At 40.7% G+C, this 23,114-nt stretch overlaps 1 protein-coding gene and 1 pseudogene across 4 annotated transcripts in view; one reads left to right on the top strand and one right to left on the bottom strand.

Annotated features, from left to right (window-relative positions):
• Positions 1–23,114, bottom strand: part of RABEP1 (rabaptin, RAB GTPase binding effector protein 1) — a 165,766-nt gene that overhangs the window by 69,873 nt on the left and 72,779 nt on the right. For 2 of the 4 annotated variants that reach the window (XM_074342419.1, XM_045516452.2), the window contains one exon: positions 19,837–19,922. In XM_074342419.1, the coding sequence (XP_074198520.1) occupies positions 19,837–19,922 (86 nt within the window). Of the gene's footprint in view, positions 1–9,203; positions 9,463–19,836; positions 19,923–23,114 lie in introns of those variants that run through there. The other 2 variants (XM_074342421.1, XM_074342420.1) reach the window with 2 other exon arrangements.
• On the top strand, positions 1,928–2,556 carry LOC105068748 (large ribosomal subunit protein uL30-like; annotated as a pseudogene).

Raw genomic sequence — 23,114 nt, 5'->3', positions numbered from 1 at the left:
TCCAACAGGCAACAAACAGAAACAATGAGCAGTGCTCATCCAGAATGATTTCTAAGCATTTGTCTACCAGAAGTAATCCACACCCCTGATTTCTCCCTTGAACTCCAACTGTATTTCCAGCTATCTGCTAGATATTTCTATATGACTGTCCCACTAGTACTCCACATCAGCATACTAATTCAAATTTGCCACCTTCTACCACCAAATGCACTCTCCCATTGGTTGCCTAAATTAGTAAATCAAATCTACAGTCACAGAATCCTCCACAATTTCTCTCCTCTCTGCACCCCAAACCAAATGTTCAGCAAGTTGCTATTCTTCCACAGGTATTTCTCACATCCATTGTTTCTTTTTCTCCATTCTCACTGACATAAGTTGTTACCCCATCATCTCTCTCCTAGACCACAGCAACAGCCTAACCAATCTCCTTAACCAGTCATCTGCCAATCTATCCTCTGTGTAACCAATCTACCTAATTTCCAAGCAAGCTTCCTTTAGCACAGTTTGGATCACACTATTACCCTATCAACACATGCAAGCCTAGCCACATCATCTAGAAACTCAAACTCCTTAGATAGCAGCAAAGCTTTCCACTATTACACCCCCCTTTTCACAACTGTATCTAAACAGGACTCATGCTCCCACAAGGCCAAAGTATTCACACACCTCACCTCACACTGCACGTGCTCCATCCACACCCTGCAAGATGCTCTCTCTTCTCTAACATCTTTCTCCAAGATGCCATTTCCATCTGTCAGTCTACACAACTCCCTGGGCTCTATTCAAATACCATTTTCTCCAGTATAACCTGGGGTACAGTGAGGGTAGAGTGCAAGGAGCGTCCTATGTTAACTAACTTCCTGAATAATACAAAATGTTCCTGCTACGTGCTGTAAAAAATATTGTAAATGAGGAAGAGCTACCACATTACTGTAACTGCATGTTGTCCTCTGACTACCTTTCCATAAATACCTATAGCTCATTTGCATTCTATGACAAGCACTGTGCTGGGGACATCACATTCAGCCAGACAAAATGCCTTTTGCTCATGGGAGTTTTTCTTTATTCACCATCAGGCTTTAAGCTCCATAAGAAAAAGAACATTTTCATTTTGCTGTAGTATCTCCGACACAATGCCCATCAAGCAGTAAGCATAAGCAATAAATATTTGTTTAAAGAATGAAAGTATTAAAGAAAAATAAATGATTATCAACAAAGTCTCAGGGGGAGGGTATAGCTCAGTGGTGGAGTGCATGCCTAACATGCATGAGGTCCTGGGTTCAATCCCCAGTAACTCTGTTAAAAATAAATAAACCTAATTACCACCCCCCCCAAAATAAATTTAAAAAAGTAAACTAAAAAGAAAAAGTTAGATGTCAAAAGAAAGAGAAAAAAATTCTTTAAAGTCTTGTACGTTCTGACTGTAATCAAGTTATATCCATTCTATGATTCTTCTCAGGCAATGTCACAATGATGCATATAGATAAAGTTCATTCCACAAAGCAGCAGTAACCACAACACAAGTGACAGCCCCCCTGCACTCTTAAATTCTAGTATTGGCTCTGCGACAATGCATGTCATTTCTGCTTCTTTAGTCCTTAATTTCCTGCTCGGTAAAACAAGGCAAGACAGTCCTTAGAATTCCTTTCAGTGACATCTCTATGCTGCTCCCTATAGGTTAAATACATTTAGGGAACATCAGGTACCTCCAGTAGTCATTAACTGTAATCTGTCTCAAAGAAACTCAAAAGGATGTTAAGTACATTCAAAACTATCTGAAAGGAGAAATAAAAAGAATTTTTAGGTCTTTTTCCCAACTGGAACCACGGAGGGTGCCAAGAGAAGAAAAAGGTTTCTGCTGTGCCAGAAACCCTTAAGAAAAAGTGAAAGAATTTCAGAGAGCTTAAAGATCAAATGCCTGAGAAAGACATTTGCCCAAAAGATGCTTCGAAAGGCAAGGAGGAAGCTTATCTATGAAAAAGCTAAACACTACCACAAGGATACAGGCACATGTACAGAACTGAGATTACAATGGCCAGGATGGCAAGCAAAGCTGGCAACTTTCATGTACTTGCAGAACCCAAACTGGCATTTGTCATCAGGATCAGAAGTATCAATGGTGTGAGCCCGAAGGTTCAAAAGGTGCTACAGCTTCTTTGCCTCCATCAGACCTTCAAGGGTGCCTTTGTGAAGCTCAACTTCAATTAACATGCTGAGAATTGTGGAACCATATGTTGCATGGGAATACCCAAACCCGAAGTCAGTAAATGAACTGATCTATAAGCGTGATTATCGCAAAATCAATAAGCGAACTGCCCTGACAGATAATCTGTTGATGGCTTGATCTCTTGGTAAATATGGCATCATCCTCATGGAGGACTTGATTCATGACATCTATACCATTAGAAAATGTTTCAAAGAAGCAACTTCCTGCAGCCCTTCAAACTGTCTCCTCCATAGGGTGGAATGAAGAAAAAGACCACCCATTTTGTAGAAGGTAGACATGCTGGCAACAGGGTAGACCAGATCAACAGGCTTATTAGAAGGATGAACTAAGGTATCTATAAAGATTATTTTTGTAATCCAGACAGTTAACAAACAATGAGCACTTTCAAATTGAAGGGGAAAAAAAAAGAGGAATATTTAGGAAGGACATATGTTATCATCAGTTTTCTTCAGACTAACATGGAGAAGAATGCCTTGGATTTCTCTGTGTGGTCCTAGAGAAGAGAACTAAAACCAGTGGGTAGAAATAATGGTGAGGCAAATTTCCACTTAATTAAAGGATAAACAAAATATTAGAACTTGCCAAAACTAGGAGGTAGTGAGTTCCTTCTCTCTCCAGAGGCATTCAAACAGAAAGCAGTCCCACTTGGAAGAGATTCAAGTATTTAGTGAGAAAACTGAACAAAAGTACCTTCTTTCATAGCTCTTCCTGTTCATTCACTTGTAGTAACAGCTTCCTCTGTGATCCAACAGACAACTATCTTCCATCACTAGATACCTCATTTCACACTCGTGTGCCTAAGGTCCATTCCTCTACCAATCATCACAAAATTCCTGAAATCAAAACTATCTCATTCATTTCTACATCCCTTCCACATTACCTGGCACAACTGTACTGCACAAAAACAAACATAACAAATGTTTACTAAATACTCTCATGAAGACTAAACTCAATTTAATGATTATACAACAAGAGCACATCAAATTTCACTGTATAAAAATCCAGCATATGGTGTAGTCAAGGTATTTTAGAAATCAGAGCCCTTAAGATGCAAAGTCAGTTCCATCCACAGGTAGTCAGGTAAGGTATACAAATTAAAAGATATTACGTATCTTTTATGTGTTAGACTACTACTGTGTGTTGGGACATCAGAGTAGGGGTGTGGGTTAAGCTCAGGGCTTTTTTTTGGATTAAGTATCTCTGCAAGTTTAGTGTTTGGGAGATTGATCAAGTTATAATAAACAAACCAAATATACGGATTATTGAATAAATGGTTTCAAAACAACTAGCTATCCATTTGGAAGAAAAATTAAAAATAAATTCCAGATGCAGGCAGTTTTCCCCAGCAAGCCAGAAAGCGGCTTTCCAGCAAGTTCTGCAGATGTGGTCGCTTTGTGAACTGTGCCCTTCAGAGGGCCACAGCTGCAGAGTCCGGATCTCAGTTCTGGGAGTGGCCTCCTCAAGATGTGTTCCTTCCCTGGGTGCTCTACCTTAGCTCTAGAGGCAGCTACTAGCTACTCCCTATATCTACTATTCTTATATTTTTAGGGTTCCCTTTTTCTCCTAGGTAATCCCCTGTTTAGTTAATCTTTATATTAAATTTCACCCATTAAATTTAAAAATAAATTCCAGATGATCTAAAGTACTAAATATAAAAGACGAAATTATAAAATGTTGAAAATTAGGGTTTTTTTAAATAAACATGGGAGTTGAAATCTTCCTAAGACCCAGAAACCATAACTTTTTAAAATAGATCTATGTAAAAATTAAAGCTTTCTGTACAACAAAAGAAAAAATAAATATGTATAATCACTCTCAGGGAAGTACAAATTAAAAAGCCATTATCCATTTTATTTCTTTCTGAGAACATAACTTGAAACACTACATAGCCAAATAAACACATAAAAAGTGCACCTGTAAACACTGTATGGTTTTATACACATTTACAATGTACTTTTGCTGCCTTCTAGATAATTTATTTTGCAACACATTACTGCACAGTTGTAAATAAATTATGTACTGTAACATCACTTCAGTTATGTGTAAAGAAATAAATTAATTTTAAAAACAAATCAATAAAAAGCCATTATCTTACCTACTTGCTTAAAACCCTTCAACGGCTTCTCCTACAGCTCTAAGGCTAAAGCTCACTCAGGCCAGCCCATACCTATCTGACTCTCTCATTCTTTCTACCCAGGCACACTTTCTTCAGTTCTCTTACTCATCCTAATTCTTCCAAAAAAGGGACTCTTGCTCATCTCAGCTCTAGGCACTTCCTCAGAAACCTTTCCTGGACTCACTATTGGCTCACATTCCTCAGTTACAGCATTCATAGCACTGTGTACCTCTGACAGTTCCTCAGCCCCAAAATCTCTGAGTGATCCTCTCTCTCTTACATCCCATATCTAATCCAAATCCTGTTGGCCATACCTTCAAAATATAACCTCCACCAATACACCCAAGCCTCATTGTCTTTTTCCTGGATTAATGCCTCCCTTACCTTCCTTTACTCTACTGCCAATCTAGCAGCCAGAGAGGTTTTTGGTTTTTGTAATGTCTTATTTCTTAATGTATTATTTTTTAGTTTTTTTATTTTGAGGGGAGGAGGTGATCAGGTTTATTTTTAGAGGAGGTACTGGGGATCAAACCCAGGACCTTGTGAATGCTGAGCATGCACTCTACCACTTGAGCTATATCCTCCCCACAAGGTTTGTTTCTTTTTTTTTTTTTTTAACATAAGTCAGATCACATCACTCCTCTGCTCAAAACCTTTTCAATGATTCCCCATAAAGAAAACCAATCTTCACAATCTTCTAGGGCCCTACAAGATCTGCCCCACTCCATTACCTCTCATCTCATATCCCACTACTCTTCCCTCCCTTCCTCTCCCACCTCCTCCCACCCACTCCCACCACTAGGTCATTCTAGCCACACTGACCTCCACGCCATTCCTCAAACAAGCCAAACATATTCCTTCCCTAAGGCATTTACAAAAATTGATCCCTGTCTGAAACACTCTTCCTCCAGAAAGCCTCATAGTAGCTCTTCTATCTCCTTCAAGTCTTATCAAATGTCATCTTCTCAATAAGGCTACTCTGACCACCCTATTTAAAATCAGCCCTGTCCCCCTTCCTTTTACCCTGCTTTTTTCCTGTTTTTTTTTCTTTTTTCCATAGCACTTTTCATCTAACAATTCCTTTGATTTGCTTATGTTTGTTGTTTAATATCTGTTTCTCCCACACTAGGGCAGGGTTATTTATTATCTGTTGTATTCCCACTGATGTATTTCATATATCTAGAATTGTGCCTGGCAAGTAGTACACACTCATATTTGTTGAATAGTTTTATACTTGGGATTATCTAATTAACAGCCTTATGATTCACTACCTAGGAACAGTGACTGGGTTTAATGTTGTTCGTCACTGAATGTCCTAGAGCCTAGCATGGGACTTGGCATAGACTAGGCACACAAATATTTGTTAACTGAAGCATATCTGTTCGTTTGTTTTTTGTCTATCAGAAGACACAAATTTAAAACAAATGACATTATCAGGACTTGTACGAGTGTAGGGAAAATCCACCCTCTCAGACTGTTGGCAGGTATGTAAATTGATACTTTTTGAGAGCAAGCTAGCAATAGCTATTAAAATTTAAATCACTCAGAGCTCATGCCCTTTAATCCAGTAGTCTTACAGAAGTAAAAGCAAGAGTATCTGAAAAAAATTTGTACAAAAATATCTATTATAGAACTGCTTATAAAATGAAAAAACTGGAAGCAACCTACTTTCCATCAATAAAGATACAGGCAAATAAATCATGTGTGGCACATGAATGTGATGAACATTCTTTAACAAGAATGAGGCAGATTTATAACATGGAACTTACTAACAGACCAGAGGGCCTTGGCATCAGATGGCCTGTATTTGAATCCTAGCTCCCTTCACTTCCCAGCTATGTAACTCCAAGCACTTTTAACTTCTCTGTACTTCAGTTTCCTTATCAATAAAATACTATAATAGTACCCACCTCACTGATATGAAGATTTCCTGAGATAACACATGTAGTGCCTGTAACGCATTACATGGCCACATAACTACTTACAGGTATACAATAATTACAGCTAACATTTATTATGTGAAATACACAAGTTGTAGACCCACATATGTAAAGCATGTCCATTTCAGGGAGCATAGGTAGCATATCTGTGTAACCAGAGAGAAAAATCAAGGACAAAAAATTTAATACTGGTTTCCTCTGGGAGATTGGAGAAGACATACTTTCTAATATTCACAACTTTCTAATGGAGGGATTTTAGAAAACAGTGTTCTTAAATTAAAAAGAAATGAAGTACTTCTACTTCTAACTTAGATTTCAACAATACAAGCAAATACATCTAACTTGGATTGTAAAATATTAAAATTCGAAAAATTTTATATTATACATAGCCTTTGACTTCTCTAGGTAAAGTGAAATAATCAGCTGAAATTTGTTTGGCTAGTAAAGTTACCTTTGTTCTGGGGGAGGGGAAAGCTCAGTGGTAGAAAGCCTGCCTAGCATGCACAAGGTCCTGGGTTCAATCCCCAGTAACTCCACTAAAGAAAATAAGTAAATAAATAAACCTAATTACCTCCTCCCCTAAATAAAAAAAAAAAGCTAATATATTGTTTTAAGTTACCTTTGTTCTAAATGAATAAATGAAGATGCATCATCAAAAAATGTTTTTTCAAAAAACTTACAAAATAAAGAATTAAAAAGAATGAAAAGAAAATTATTATATTTCATCCTGTCGGTATACACACAAATCAATTCTTTACTACGGTACCTCTGTGAAAAACAAACATGTCAAAAAAGGAAAAGGAAACAATGTCAATGTAAAAGACAACTGTTTCTAAAATGGGATAAAAGAAAGATTAAAGCCAAAAACTAAAATTTATCTTTACTGTCAGTTTGACTCAGAAGAATTCTGCAATCATTTTTTTTTTTTTTTTTTAATCAGCCAGGCTAGGAAAATCAAGTGCGCTTAAAGCTAAAGTGTTAGGAAGTGATCTATATTAAGTTCAGCCAAAGAAAAAAATTAAATCCCCAAGATAAGCTTTTAAGAAGACACTGACACAAAGCTCTCAAATATACCAAATTCTCTCTCCTTCTGTGAACAATAGTTGTGGGTGCTCATTTACTACACTAATTGAAAATAAATACTGCAATTTATGTAAACTAAATCTCACCCTAGAATCACAGGAATTGAAAAATCAGGAATAAACCTGTACTAAGAATATACGATTTCCTAAAGCTAATTTTTCCTACTAGCCTCTTTCAAGTGCTTAGTCACTTCTGCCTATTTACAAAGAAGACCATTTCACATCTAGAAAGAGGCAGGGAATTTTTATTCCAGACGGTCATGTCACCTGAGCTGCCCTAGACAGTTTGTTTCCATGCAACTCTGAGAGAAGGCAGCAGCCAGCTAAGCATACCTACCACTCCAGATCAGAACCAGGAGCCACCGGGGCTCCTCTCTATTCTGCCTCTGTCTGCAATAACAAAGAGGCGTTTGTGGAAAAGCAAAGTTTTCTTCCCTGACACCAAACACAGAAGGTGAAAATTAAAATGTAGCCTGAAAACATTCTCTCCCGTTTCCTCTCTCTAACAGCACACCACAAATGCCTCCCTTCTCTTCTACTGAAACAGAAACAGCAAGCAGATTCTTACACAACTCCAGGTGTGAGTACTAGACCTTTCTCCTTAGGCAACTAACAAAACCTAAAACTAGAGCCTAAGGCTTTGGAGCACACTTCCAAGCTAGCAGCTGGTTTTAAAATCTGATGACATTGTTTCAGGTTCCCCAAAAGCAAGAAAGAAGAATAAGGTTTTCATGAAAGATCGTCTTAAGAGACAACCCTAGGCCAAGGCAAGTTTTTAAGCACCTAGTATGTGCTCAGCACCAAATCCCAACATTCCACTCCATTTAAAAGATGCTAAGCTGATTACAGAATCACACCTGAAAGAACTCTCTCTCTCAGATACAGCAGTACCTTCTCAAAGACCAAGCACATTCTTTACAAACATAACTCCAAGTAGTAAAACCTGGAATCATCTGGTCAATCTCTGAAGCAGAGCTTAGTCCACTTCCCAGAAGGTCATGGACTCTTGACAACCAACTTGAACTATTCAGGATGGGGCTCTTTCCCCTCTCAAGAATATAAGTGCTATAAAAGCCATTGTTTCCTCGACTTCAGTATTCTCAAACATCATTCTCATTCTTCCCAAATACCCCCTTAATAACACTTTACATACATATGTGTTCCCACCTCTACAGATAAAATATAAAGGCACGCATTAACCTCTTTTCATGAGGATAGTGACGTTCAAAAAGGCCAAGAAATTCGAATAGGCCTGTTAGTGAAGGCTCGAGGTCCTTTAGGCGCCCAGGCCTCAGCACTTACCAGTAAGCCACACTGCCTTTCAAGGAACGTTACTAAATCCAGTTACTGATCCCAACTAGTTTTATGTCACAAAACTGGGTGCAAACCGTTCAGTGACATGGATGGGGAGGCAAGGAGGGGTGGAAAGGGCACACCACCATTACCTGAGCAATTTTTTTCTCTTACTAATAATATAGCACATGTTCCCGATTTCCATCTTCCCCACGGGCAGAACCCACGTGCCGGTCCCACCGCTACCCACAGCAGCTCCCTCTCCAAGCTCCCCAGCTTCTGCCGGGTCCCCAGTAGCCTCCCACGCCCCCTCCCCCAGACCAGCCCTGCCGCCGGCGCCTACCGCCCCCTCCCCAGCGACGGCCGCCCAGGCCCCCGCGCCGCCCTCTCGCGCAGCCGGCGCCCAAACGGGCGCGCTCCCGCCTCCGCCCGAAGGGGTCACCCCCGGGGCCTGCGCGCGCCCTTCCCGCTGCCCGGAGGTTCCCCCCACGACGCCGGCGCCTGGCAGGCCGCGCCCGCCGCGCCTGCCATGGTGGGCGCCTCACCGTCAGGCTGAGGAGCCGGGCCCGGCTGCGCCATGGCCAGGCGGCCGGCCTTGGGGAGCGGGGATGGGAAGGGAAACGGCGTCCTGGGCTCTCGCCGGCTCAGCTGGCGGAGGAGGCGTCGACCGAGCCGCCGCCGCCGCCGCCCAGGGAGGAACCGCTAAGGCTGGAGCCGCCGGCACCGCCACAGCCGCGGGCAGAGACGGACCCGAGCGCCGACCTCCGCCTCCTCATCCTGACAGCGGGAAATAAGCAGTGCGCAGGCGCGGGGGGATGGGGCGGCACGTGACGTCGCCCTGAGGGGCGGGGCGGGGCTTCGCGAGGGGAGGGGGAGCGCGGCGCGGGGGGAGGCTGGAGGAGGAGCGGAGCCCGCGGCGGCGAGCAAGGAGGGTGGGATGGAGGGGGGAGGGGCGAGGAGGCGAGCCTGGGTGAGAAGGGCCGGGACACCAAGAGGAGCCACTCGCGGTCCTCCGCCCTAGGACAGAGGCAAAGAAAGAGTAATAATAAAAAGAGAGCGAGAGAGGAGGCTTTATGGTGAAATGAGTACAAATCCAGCTTCTGCCTCTTCTAGCTATGTGACCTTGGGCGAGTCACTTAACCTCTTTGAACCTTACAGCCTTCGTCAGTATAATGGCTAAGAGAAGTTTAAATGAAGTAAAATGTGTGGAACTGTTTCTGGCGTACTTTCCATTACGCACCTGTGTACGTGTGATGTGACTTTTAAGTGCCGGGCACCGTGGTAGATGCTGGGGCAGCAACCAGACACAGTCCTTGCACCCATGAAGGGAGAGGAGAGATGATGTGCAGACAACACCGCCCTTATACCTGGGCATAGGTGCCATACATAAGAGGCTCACCCAGCTCTGGCCACATTCTTTCCACAGGGTCCAGGGGACATGCCCACCTGGCATCTGCGCCCCTCCTTTAAGACCAAGTTCTGGGAACTTGTGATCCCAGAATTCCCTCCCCAATGGCTGGAGGCTATGGTCTCTTCCCCAGGTCCATCCTCTCTAGCTCAGTCTGGGGAGCCCTAAAAGTGGGTAAGGGCAGCTGTGTTTGGGGGAGGTGGCACATCACAGACACTTGAGCTGCTCTGTCCAGGGATCCCTAGTGCAAGACAGAGATGGGAAAAGAGGGCAGGTGGGCCAAGGCCAAAGCTACCACTACCACCTCATTCAAGTGCATAAATCTAAGAAATCCAGGAATTCTAAATTTGAACCTGGTCTTCAGTGTCTTTAAAGATGTGTATTTGTCAAGGTAGAATAGACTATGTTAAAGGTAACAGTTAAGAGTGATTTGTCATTTTAAATAATTTAAGTAGACACATGGCATCTATTTGTACTTTTACCCCAGATCCTGTTGACATTAGGTAAAGACCTATATACAGACTCAAGTTTTTTGAGCATTGAATATCCTTAGATGTCTGGTGTGCCTATGAGAAGGCAAGCAGGGTGGTTTCCCTAACCCTTCATTAAATGACTTTCTTGGGTGAGCAAATTCGTGCTCGGCATGGAGACCTTTGTCCAGGATAAGGCAGCCCAGTGCACCCTGTCTGGGGATGACTAATACTAGGCAGGGACTATAAAGATAGCAGGTGCTGATGCCCTCTTCAGGAGGAGCTCCTTCTAGTGAGTAAGAGGCACCTTTATTGCCATTGATAATCTGGGGCTTGAAGCCAGGCCCTCAAGATAGAGGTCACTCAGAAATAGTCAGGCTGCTGGTTTGGACAGCTAGAGGTCCCCATGCCAAGGAGGAGGTTGAAAAAGCAGTTTGGAAATTACATAGGAGCATGCAGAAGTTATGTACATTTTCATCTTTTTAGGCAAATATGAAACAGTCCATCCCCTACAGAATATATTTTAAAGAAAAGTAGTGTGTGCTCAAAGCCTTTATTAAGTATTAAAGACATGATTCTAATATTTTGAAATTGGGAGATAAGATTTAAACACGTGTAATAATTTAAACACATGTAATAATTACTTATTGGACACATTGGACATGGCCTGGGAGACACGTACAAGAATATTTAAGGTGGCATAGTTTATAATACAGTAAAGAAATAAAAAACCCAAGTGCTCATCAACAGTAGAATGTAGATAAATACATTTTTAACTATTCATACCATGGAATACTGTACGGTAATAATAATGAACAAACTACAGCTACATATTCAAAATAGATGAATCTCACAAACATAATTTCAAAGGAAAGAAGCAAATTATAAAATAATACATACAAGCATGATTCCATTTATATAAAGTTCTAAAACAGGCAAAACTAAACATTATGCATATGTAGTGAACTGTAAAGACAGGAAGAGAACCAGTATCACAGAAGTCATGACAGTGGTTTCTGAACTAGGGAGGGAAGGGCATGTGATTAACAATAGCACCTAAAAGCCAATAATTGTCTAGGGTGCTGGCAGTGTGATATTTCCTTAACCTGGGTCCATTCAAACTAATTATAAATCTGGGAGGTTGATGTTCAGGTGAGAAAGATTTGGGGATATTTGCCCATCATAAGCTTAAAATGAGCAAATTTGATGCAACCGCTAGAAAGCACTCATTTTGTGCTTCATTAATAGAGTCACGGAGTAATGTTTGGGAGAATTCACCATTGGGGGAAGAAAAATAGAGTCACAGAGTATGAATTATAGGAGGTGATGTCTCTCCTGCACTTTGCCCTGGTTGGGTCACATCACCAGCATTAGCTGCGTTTGTTTCTGAACACTATTATTTGCAAAGGGACACTGGCCAGCTGGAGTGGGTGGAGTCCCAGGGAATGAAGAATCTGAAAATTATTCTCTGATGGAAATAGCAGCCAGAAGTACTGGAGATTAAAAAGAAAGAAAAAAAAGAAAGATGACTTGGACTGTGAAGACTGTCCTCAAAATCCTGGAGGTCAGTAGGTACAAAAGTGCTATGTGCCCAGAGATTGCAGCAAGACAGACTTCAACTCGACCTAAAGAAGAACTTTTTCCCAGAGCTGACCAGAGAGAGAAGTGAGCTCCCTGTCACTGCAAGGGTGCAAATAGAGCTGGCTAGCAATTGGTCAGAGGTGCTAATAGGATTCCTGATGCATTTGGGGGATTAGACTAGACCATCTTTACAATCCTTTTCAGCCTCAATATTCTATAACACTAATGACAATAATAAGTTGGCTGCATTTTTAATTTTACTGGGCACTTTCTCATATATTATTTACTTTTACCCTTCACAACAACCCAAAAGGTGGACAATAGGCACAGAGTAGATAAACTAAAATTTCCTGGATCAATTCCATTTCAAAATTCTATCCTATGGTTTCTGTAAGTAAAGACATGTCTGTCAGACTAGGTGTCCCAACTTGGCATTCAACTGATAGTACTCAGGAGTATTGGGGTTCTTTGGGGTTCTCTCTCCCTGGGACCCAGATTCTCAAGGGCAGGAAGGGACCAGAGGGTAGGTCTCTGGCCTTCAATAAGGGACAGCTTCAGTGCAGGTTGTGGAGGAAGGACCAGAATCAAGGGGCCTCTCCTCCAGGGGTCCTGTCTCTTTCCAGGCACTTGGGGACATGGAAAGACCCAACCTGCGTATTAGCTTCCTCACTAAGCGTTCCCAGGAAGAACCCACCAGGGACAAACACCATTATGTCCTCAGCCAAAATCCTCCAGCCTTGGTCCCTCTCTCACTGATTAGCCCCTTTTAGTATTACATTTTAATACTTAAAGAATAGGACCCTTATCAATCGATAGAGACATATAGAAATAGTCGTACTCCAGCTACAAAATGTCAATGTCAGGTGATAGCTTCGAACCAGAAATGGTGGTTAGACATAAGGCGATATTTTAGCTGACATAGAAAGCAGGCAATGAGGAAAGTAGAGCCTCCTTTCCCCTCCTGGGACCTTGGGTGGGAAAATGCTGACTATTTCTCCAGTCCATCCCTGCCTCAGTCTCTCCCAACGAGACGTATATGGGAGACTGCCACAAACAGAAGGATGATTTCTCTCTTATACTCTCATGAGATGCAGGTGGATGTCCAGGGAGGAGGTCCAGGCACAGAATCAGAAGACCTGGAATTCTGGCCAGATTAGCTGTTAACCCAGAGCACATTATTTAACCTCTCTGAGCCCCTGTTCACTTATCTCTAAAATGGGGATGATAGACCGGCCTCAAGGCGCATCAGGAAGGCTGAAGAGATAAAACACCTAACCCCCAGGATGCAGTAGGTGCTCTGTAAATGTCTGCTTTCCCCTCTCCTTCTCTCCTTTCCTTTGTTTTTTTCCCCCTAGATCAGTCGTTTCCATCCTGGGGAAGAAGGGATCCCTCAACCTTAGAACTGTCTGTGAAGGTATTCCTAGAGATTCAGGGCAGAAATTTCCAATATTATCAAAGCCTAGCGGAACTGTCCCATTTACACTAGATAATGTCCCACAGCTAAAATGTCAAGTTTCTTTGCTTTGCAGATAAATTATATCGTGTTGCTTATCTCATGTTGATTAAAAGTTCTTTTTCCAGTTCTATGTCAGCTGTTGATTAATAATACAAAAGGATCCATTATTATCAAGTGAATTCATTTTTAAAAGAATTTTAAGAGATACCTACTAAAGTTACCCTCCTTTTTATTTCTTGTTTTTTGTTTCAAATTACTCCAGTAAAACTCTAATTCTAATTTTTTTTAAATACAGATAAAGCAGAAGTACCCCCTCAACCTCTCCTCCCCTCAACACACACACAATCCCACACCCCTCTCAGGGACAAACTACTGTTACTAGCTTTGTGTGAATCCTTTCAGACATTTTTCTATGCGTCTATGAACGTGCAGAAACACATGCCTCTGTTTTATGTTCCTCGAATAGGTATGATCATACTGTACACGTTATTCTGAACTTGTCTTTTTCCTTAACAGTATAGTCAGTACATATGGCTTTACTTCATTCTTTTTGACTCTCACATAGTTTCCCGTTTGGGTAAAAGTTTAGATTAATTACAACTTTTCATTATTTATAAGCAATGCTGCAAGAAACATGCATAGCTATTTAGGCACTTACATGAGTGATTTCCCAGGAGACTTACCTACCCACTTAGGATTACCAGATCAAAAGTCACGAACAGTTTTTCATTATAATAAATACTGATGAATTACTCTCAAAGAGTACCCACATTAATGATATACCAACAGTGTATATCCATTTCTGTACATCCTTGCCAACACTGCCTTTTATCAACCTTCTTTGTGTCTGTCAGTCTGATGGAGAAAAGATTATAGTATAATAATGTCACTTTAATAAGCATTTTCAGTTTGGGATTAGCAAATACAAACTACTGTATACAAAACTGATAAACAACAAGGTCCTACTCTATAGCACAGGGAACTATAGTCAATAGCTTGTAATAACATTGTAAATCAATTATACTTCAATTTAAAAAAAAAAGATTTGTTCCTTGGTTTTGTTTTCCAAGTTTGATTATGATGCAGCTAGGTATTCATAATTTGAGCGTACCATACTTGGAGTTGGTTGAGTTTCCTGAATGTACAAATTAATGTTTTTCATCAAATTTGGGAACTTTTCTGCTATTATTTCTTTAAATATTCTTTTTTTCCTCTCTCTTCTCCTTCTGAGACTCCTATTATTCATGTGTTAGAATGCTTGATGGAGTGTGTCCCATAGGTCTCAGGCTCTGTTCACTTTTCTTCATTGTTTTTTTCTTCCGCTTCTGAGACTGGATGATCTCAAATGACCTATTTTCAAGTTTGCTGAGTATTTCTTCTAATCTTCTGTTTAGCCCCTCCAGTGAACTTTTCATTTCAGTTATTAAACTTTTCAACTCCTGGATTTCTACTTGGTCCATCTCTTTACTAACATTCTCTATTTGTTGAGGCATCATTCTCATACTTTAATTTAGTTCTTTAGATACAGTTTCTTTTAGTTCTTTGAACGTATTTATAATAGTTGATTTAAAGTCTTTATCTAGTAAGTCCAATGTCTGGACTGCCACAAGGGCAGCTTCTGCTGACTGCTTTTTTTCCAGTGTATGGGCCATACTTTTGTATCCAGACTCATTATGAATAATAATTTTTTCTTGAAAACTGAACGTACAAAATGATATAATGTGGCACTTCTGGAAATCAGATTCCCAATTCCCCAGAATTTGTTGTTGTTCCAGTTTGTTGTTGATATTGTTGCTGTTTGTTTAATGACTCTCCTGGACTAATCTGTAAAGTCTGTATTTCTGATCTATGCAGCCACTAAAGTCTCTGCTCAATTAGTTTAACAATCAGCTAATAATTGGACAGGGAGTCCCTTAAATGCCTCGAACCAATAAGCCTCTCAGCCTTTGCTGAGGGGCTCTGTGAATGTGTTTGGTCAAGACTTCAACGATCAGCAGGTGGTTTACAACTCTGCCTTACCTTCACTTCCTGCTTGTACAAAGCCTCAAGTTTGGACAGAAGTGAGCGACTGAAGCCTCTCAGGTCCTTCTCAGGTATGTGCACAGCCCGAGTCCTTCTAGAGTCCCGAGGATGAGTCAGATATTATCAAAGTCTTCTGTGGACATCTCATTCCGCAGTTTTTCCTTTCAAGTTCTTTGGTCAGCCTCTTGCTACACCCAACTGGTATTACTACCACTGGCAGCTGTGATGTTAAACAGTTGCATCTGATTTTTTTTTTCAACAATTGCCCTGGGGATATGACTGTTTGCTTGGAGTGAACTCTGAGTCAGTTCAAATAAAAACAAGCCCCAAGAGTGGAGGTTCTGAGGGAGCTATCAGACAGATCACATGGTGATAATTCTCTGGGTTGGAGATTTTAGGGGGAGGTTCAGACCTACTCTGTCCCTTCCAGTGGCTTCTAGGCTGCTTGTTTTCATAGCTACTACTTTCAAGTCTACTGCAAAACTAAGGAGAAGGGGATGGGACTAGAGTAAGCTAAAACACCAGAAAGCTTTCTGTTCTTATCTAGTTTCAGCTGTCTTTCTTGAATAGATCCTCCTTGAATTTTAGCAGGACTTTGGTTAATTTCCAGAGTTCTAAAAAGGTTGATTTTTGACCTTTTTTGCCTGTATTTTTATTGCTGTTATGGAGGAGTAGATTTTTCAAAGACCTTTATCTAGCCATTCTAGGAGTGTTTCTATGTGTATTCATTTTCTTTTACAAAAGGAAAAGATAAACCATAGACTAATAAAAATCACTAGGTAGGGAGTACTCCCCAAACTCTTGGATATATTATGGGATAGAGCAAATGCACAACTATATTGATTTTATTGAGAACCAGGATTCTCACTGTGGGCAAAAGAACATATAAATAAAAAAGGATGAAGGTAGAATGGTAGTTGTTGACTTTAAATAGGTGGTATTAATATTAACAGGATTTTTTAATGTATATATTTTTTCAAGAGTTCATGATTTTTGTTCTGTCAACTGAAAGGGCTTAGAAGCAATGATACTCCAATAGCAATGAACACATCTGGCATCTAGTTCTTGGTTTCTGAACACCATGCCCCACTTAAAAAAAAAAAAAAAAAAAAAACAAGGAATATTTGGAGAAATGGATGATTTCAGGGCAGGAGCAGGGAAAGTAGAAGGTGAGCCTGGACATATTTTGTGCCATAAAGAAAAAAAAAAAAACCAAAAACTAAGAAGGCTAAAGAAAGGGTATGGGGAGGAAAATAATAGATGAGGGAAATTAAGAGATAACAACTTCCAGCTGCAAAGTGAGTGAGTCATGGGTATGAAATGTACAGTGTGGGGAATGCAGTCAATAACTATGAAAAATAAAAATAAAAATAATAAAGCATCTTAAAAAAATAAGACTAAAGAAAGCTCAAAGACTAATGGAAATGCCAAAAGGACACAGGAGGCAGCTTAAAGTGACTCCAACTGGCCAAATTAGTCACAATTTGAGCATCAAAATGAGTAACGACAATAATGGTCTGTAAAATATTAAGTTAAATTTTCCATTAGCCCAAAATAGTGGTAAATTGAAAAAGAAAACTAGAAATGGAAAGCTCTTCTTCAAAGAAGAATCCAGCTAATAATTACAGAAGGAATGATAGAATAAAAGAAAACAACCATTCTACAAGCCCCAGTGTAATCGTTGGTTCAGCTAAGGATTATCAATGGAGGTTAAACTACTGGGTAACATATTTGGGGGTAATAGAAAATTCACAAGATCTCCAAGTATCACCCCAGAGATTACTTACTAATTACAAAGCAGCAAATGTAGCTTTCCAATGGAGAGATCCAGCAGTCTCCACTTCAGGTGATCAGACTGAGGAACCACCAAGAGGGACAATTGGACAAGAAGGGCCTCCTGATGAGATCCACCAAAAAGCCACAATATCACCTGTGCAGGTTTCTCACATACACACAAAATAAGTTGAACCTGAATCTAACCATAAGTGAACAATCAGATAAATCTAGACGAGGGTTTCTCAATCTTGGTACTATTGTCATTTGGGGCTGGATAATTCTTTATTGTGGGAACTGTTCTGTGCACTGTTGGAAGTTTAGAAGCAACCCTGGTCTCTGCCCAGTACACGCCAATAGCACCTTGTTATAGATTGAATGTTTGTGTCCACCCAAAATTCATATGTTGCTGTCCTAATCCCCAAGTCAATAGTATTAGAAAGTAGGGCCTTGGGGAGGTGATGAGGTCATGAGGAATCAGCGTCCCTATAAAAGAGGCCTGAGGAAGTGCCCTCCCTCCTTTCATCATTTGAGATTATAGCAAAAAGAAAGTCTATGACCCAGGAAGTGGGCCTTCAGCAGTTACTGAATCTACTGGCACTTTGATCTTGGACTTTCCAGCCTCCAGAACTATGAGAAATAAATTTCTGTTGTTTATAAACCACCCAGTCTGTGATATTTTATTATAGCAGCCCAAAAGGATTAAGATTCACCTCCCCAGTTGTGATGATCAAAAATGTCTCAAAACACTGCCAGATTTCCCCTGCAGGTAAAATCACCCAAGCTGGAAAACACTGATCTAGAACATTCTACAAGAGAGGGCTCTTCCAAAAAAGTCTACATTGTGGGAGACTGGGGGGAAGGCAGGGGAAGAATTCTCTGTTTTAAAATTAAAGAGACTAGAAACATTAACAATCAAATGTAATAGGAAGATCTTGATTGGATCTTGGGTGTAAATGAAAAACTTCTATAAATGTCATATATCAGAGATTTGGGGAAATTTGAATATACACGGCATATTAGGTGATATAAATTTATTGTTAATTTTTGTAGGTGTAATAATGGTATTATGGTTACTTAGGAAATTCTTTACTCCAGCTTTGGAATATACATGCTAAAATATTTAAGGGAGAAGTATCACCTTGATTGCAACTTACTTCCAAATGGTTCAGCAAAAAATAAAGTATGTGGGGCAAGGGGAGAGGTGAGGGAAGGAAAGAGAGGGTGCACACACAAAGGCTGGCAAAATGTTAGCAACTGATGGGCTTCATGGAAGCAGATGGGTGTTCACAGTTACTAGTCTTCCAACTTTTAATCAAACTTGAAAATTTTCAGAATAAGACGTTGAGTAGAAATATGCTCAAATTCACGGAGAAAAAAAATTAGGTAAAGAGACTGGAAATCACATGAGGGACAGAATGTCGACGGAGGAGAGGAGACTGCTTAGGTGAGAGTCCTGGGGAAACAAAGTGGGTTGAGAAGGAGGAGAAAAACCAGTGTGAATCCAGGAAGCTCGAAAAGAAAGTGTTTCCAAAAGGACAGAGCGTCCAGCAGTATTAGATGCCGATGAGAAATTCCATAAGGTGCCCACAGAGGAGTCCAAGAAGCAAACGTGGGCTTGGACAAGATGTAGGTCAGTGGAGACCTTGGTACAATACCAGGGACAAAAGCCTGATTGAAGCAGTTGGTGGAAAACTTGGATGTGAGGGAGAGTGAGAGCAAGAATAGGCAATTCTCACCGTGAGGATTGTTTAGGAACGAGAACAGAGATGTGAGGCAAGAGTTGGAGGGCAGCATGGGCTGGGGGCAGGATTTTGTTTTACTTAGACAACATGTTTTTGAAGATAAGGGGTGTGAGTACATATTTCCGCACCAGTGGGAATGTCCCACTAGAATGTGGAAAAGGAGCGATTGCAAGAGTGAAGTCTTTGAGAGGATGAGAGGGGGGTGGGAGCCAGAGAACAAGTGGAAGGCTTGCGCTGGTGGGAAGAGGATGGCACAGCTCCTCTGCTGTGTCTGCTATCTCCAAGGATCACTGAACAAAGACACCATGGGCTGAGGAGGTGATGCTGGAGATCCGAGCAGAGAGAAGAATGAGATAGCATCTCAGAAAGTCGAAAAATGAATGTGCTGAGAAAGTGGAGGAGAAGAGTCCGGGCAGTGTTGCAAACTCACTTGAGCCTATGGCCATACATTGAAAGTGAATTCAGTCAGTGTCGGGAGGCGATGGTCTCACACGACAGTCACTTGTTTGGGCACAGGTGCAGAGTAAGAGACGAGATGGGGTTAACCAGTGATGGTGAGCTTTTCTATTTTTTACTGACTGTTCAGAAGCTGAACCCCTTTTCTATGTATCAGAACCCCATTCCCATATTTCCTGTATTTAGAACCCTTTCCCCATCTTAACAGTCCTGGTGAGTGGTATAGCCCTCCTCCCACCATAGAAGCTGACACTGCCTGATACTTACTTTCCCAGGTTCCTTTGCTGACAGGGCTGAGCACGTGACCTAGGTACAGCCAATCAAACGCACGGTCCTGAACTTCGAATCGGGAGCTAAGAGATAAGCAGAGACAGTGGAGTGTCATCACTGACAGTAGTAGAGATGGTGGCAGCAACGTTCAGCTTCTGGGACCAGCAGTGGCAACAATGCCAGTGGTAGCCTCCAGTTCTCAGTGCCATCAGCAATGTCACTGCACATTTACCCCTCTGGGAGGGCAGCAGAGGTGTCCTCTCCACTCTGGTCCTATGCCAGAATTTTGGTTGTGACTCTTAGCACATAACCACAAACCTGGTTCTCCAGCTCTCCCAACAACTCTTTGAGCCAACTAACGTCTATGCAATATAAATTACTTCATTTATAAAATGGTAGATGAATTATCATAAAGCCATGGAGTTCATTTACGGACTAAGTGAGCAAATTTGATTTTCTAAAACAAGCATATTTTGTGGTCTAAATGAACAAATACAATCTGTCATAATAAATATATTTTACAAGTTTTATGGTTATCCCAAGCCTGTGTTTAAAGGTTACCATCCTGTGAGATTAAACAGAAACACAAAAATCTCTTGTACTCTAATAGATGAATATCTCATGGAACATTTTCAGTTCCTTCTTTTTAAATACCAGTAAACACACGAGAAGGAACTACCATGACGATGACGAGGAAGCAGGCATGTATAATTGAATCATAAACCAGATCTTTGGTGACAGCTGGCTAGTCCCCAACAGTGCTCACTTTTTCTTCCTTCTCTTGCTAAGATGGTAATAACCAGCACAACACCTGCATTCTTAAATAATTTGGCAAATTATTTCCTTTCCAGCCTCCTCTCAAATTCCCATGTGGCCAACAGTTTCTTTTGATTTTAGCTAAGGCTGGATTCAAGTTTTGAGTCCTATGATGTTAAGTCTACATTTCTAGCAATTGTACTTTTTGCGGCTTGTGGTGGTGGTGGTGGTGGTAGTAGGTTTGTTGGGGGTTTTTTGTTTGTTTTTTTGTCTTATTGCATTGGCCAAAACCCTCAGGTCGTTATTAAGTAGTAAAAGTGAGATGATTGTGCAGGCAGCCGGTGTAAATCAATTCTCCAGCAAAGCTATGACTCTAGACTTTGGGAGGGAGCAAGATGGGTGGAATCTGACGTGTAACCCACAGTCTAATCTCTCATTTTGCTTATCTTAGCTCTTTATTTTGCCCCCTACCTGCAGTAATCCAACTTTCACTTCTCAGACCTTCTCTATCAGTTTTTCTGTTAATCCTCATTTTGTAAGTGAGGAATATGAACGTTCAAGGCTTTGAGTCTGAAGACACACAGCTAATTATGCTAGATTTTTGTGGCAGCAAGTCTAAACCCTTTTCAGAGTATTATTCTTCAGCTACTGAGTTCTGTGAGTTTGGGTTTTGTTCTAATTTAAGGTAGTCATGTTATTTTTCTATGTTTGTATAATGTAAATCACTTAGCCAATGAGGACAGGCCTTGATTAAATTCAACAATAAAATTAGTTAAGAGAAAGTTTTTTTAAAACACTGAAACTTTGTAAAATAACTTTTTCTCACTTACACACAAAAAAATTCTTATGGAGGTCCTAGGGATTGAACCCTGGACCTTGTGCATGCTAACTAAACACGTGCTCTACCACTGAGCTATACCTCCATTCCCCCAAAAATGTTTATTTTGGTAAAAGATTCAAATATGAAAACAATGAACAGCTAAGAATGTAAGAACATTCTAAAGTCACTGTATCTTCCAGAGAAATAGGAATATGCTTTACAAGCTATTCAGCATATTGTTTTTAATTTAACAAATACAATGGACATTTTTTCATTTCAGTACTTCTGGGTAAAACTCATTTTTGTAATATCTATAACATTTTAATACATAAATATTTATACTTTTTATTATCCATTACCTGTTGATGAATATTTGACTTGTTTCCAATTTAAACCAATGGTGCCATAATGAATAGTAACTTTGTAAACAGAGCTTTGGCCTGTGAATTTCAATAAACAAGGTCCCTGTAAATGAGCTATACTTTTAAAAAGTGGTGCATTTAAAAATATTTTTAGTGTAATTGCCAATTTTTTTCTCCAAAGAGATTTTGCCAACTTACATTCCCAGCAATAGTGTATAAAAGTACCCATTCCCCCCACACTCCTCACCACTGTTTGTTATCAGTCCTTTAAATTCTTGGCAATCTGATAAGTGAAAAATGATATGAAGTTTTATTTTGCATTCCTCTGATTCCTGGTTTATTCAGAAGCTAACTGCCCACTTTTATTTCTACTCTAGAATTGCCCGTTCATACCTTTTTACCTGTCCTTATCACTGAATTCTGCTTCATTGAATGGATGTACCACAGTTTATCCATTCTGCCTCATCAGTTTCTTTCACTGGTTTATTTACTTACAGGAGCGCTCTATATTTTATGGATAGTAATCCTCTGTTTTATATGTTACAAGTATGTTCTCCCCGACTCTTACTTATCTCTTAACTTTGTAATGTGTATTCAGTTATGAAAGATTTGGGGGTTTACTATATATCAAGTCAAGCTGGTAAATATTTTCCATATGGCTTCTAGTCTTTATAAATTTGTGTTGTAGTCTGCCATTTAACTAAATTGAGTTCAGTCTTAGATGATGAGAAGTTAGGCAGGTGAAGGCAAGGAAGGGCATTCCAAATGGAGAGACCAGAAAGACAACTCCACAGAAGGGAGCAGGTGGCTCACTTCCCTAGGCTGACTTTCCTCCAAATTGCTTCATTTCTGCCCCTGGGCCATGTGACTGTCCTGCCTCTCACCTTCAACAGTGTTTGGGTTTGGACAGCAAATGATACAGTTGCCCTTACTTGAGGGCCACAGTAAGGGAGTTGGATATTTTCTTAATGCAACGAGATGCCATTGGAGGGTTTTAGGCAGGAGGGTCAATGATCCCATATTGGATGCTTCCTTTGGCTACAACAGAGCTTTCTCCATTTCTGAAATAAGAGAGAGCAGCCGCCATGACCCAGCTTCTATTTCGAGGGATCTGCAAGCTGACCCACCTGAGTGTGACTTTATAACAAACCCTACAAGTTTGAAATACATGACATGTGGCTAACATATATTCTGCAGCTTGGCACTAGCCTCCTAGTGCGTAGATCAGATCCCTGCAAGTCCGGCAGGGTGCACCACTTGTAGGGTGGTGGTGGCTGCAGGTGGGCCTCCCCCACCCCTTCCCCACCCCTCCCCCACCCCTCCCCTGCCCCTCCTCC

This window comes from Camelus bactrianus, chromosome 16 (assembly GCF_048773025.1).
Source record: "Camelus bactrianus isolate YW-2024 breed Bactrian camel chromosome 16, ASM4877302v1, whole genome shotgun sequence".
Lineage (NCBI taxonomy): Eukaryota > Metazoa > Chordata > Mammalia > Artiodactyla > Camelidae > Camelus > Camelus bactrianus.
The sequence above is the reverse complement of the archived record's forward strand: the minus strand, read 5'-3'. Positions and strand labels throughout refer to the sequence as shown.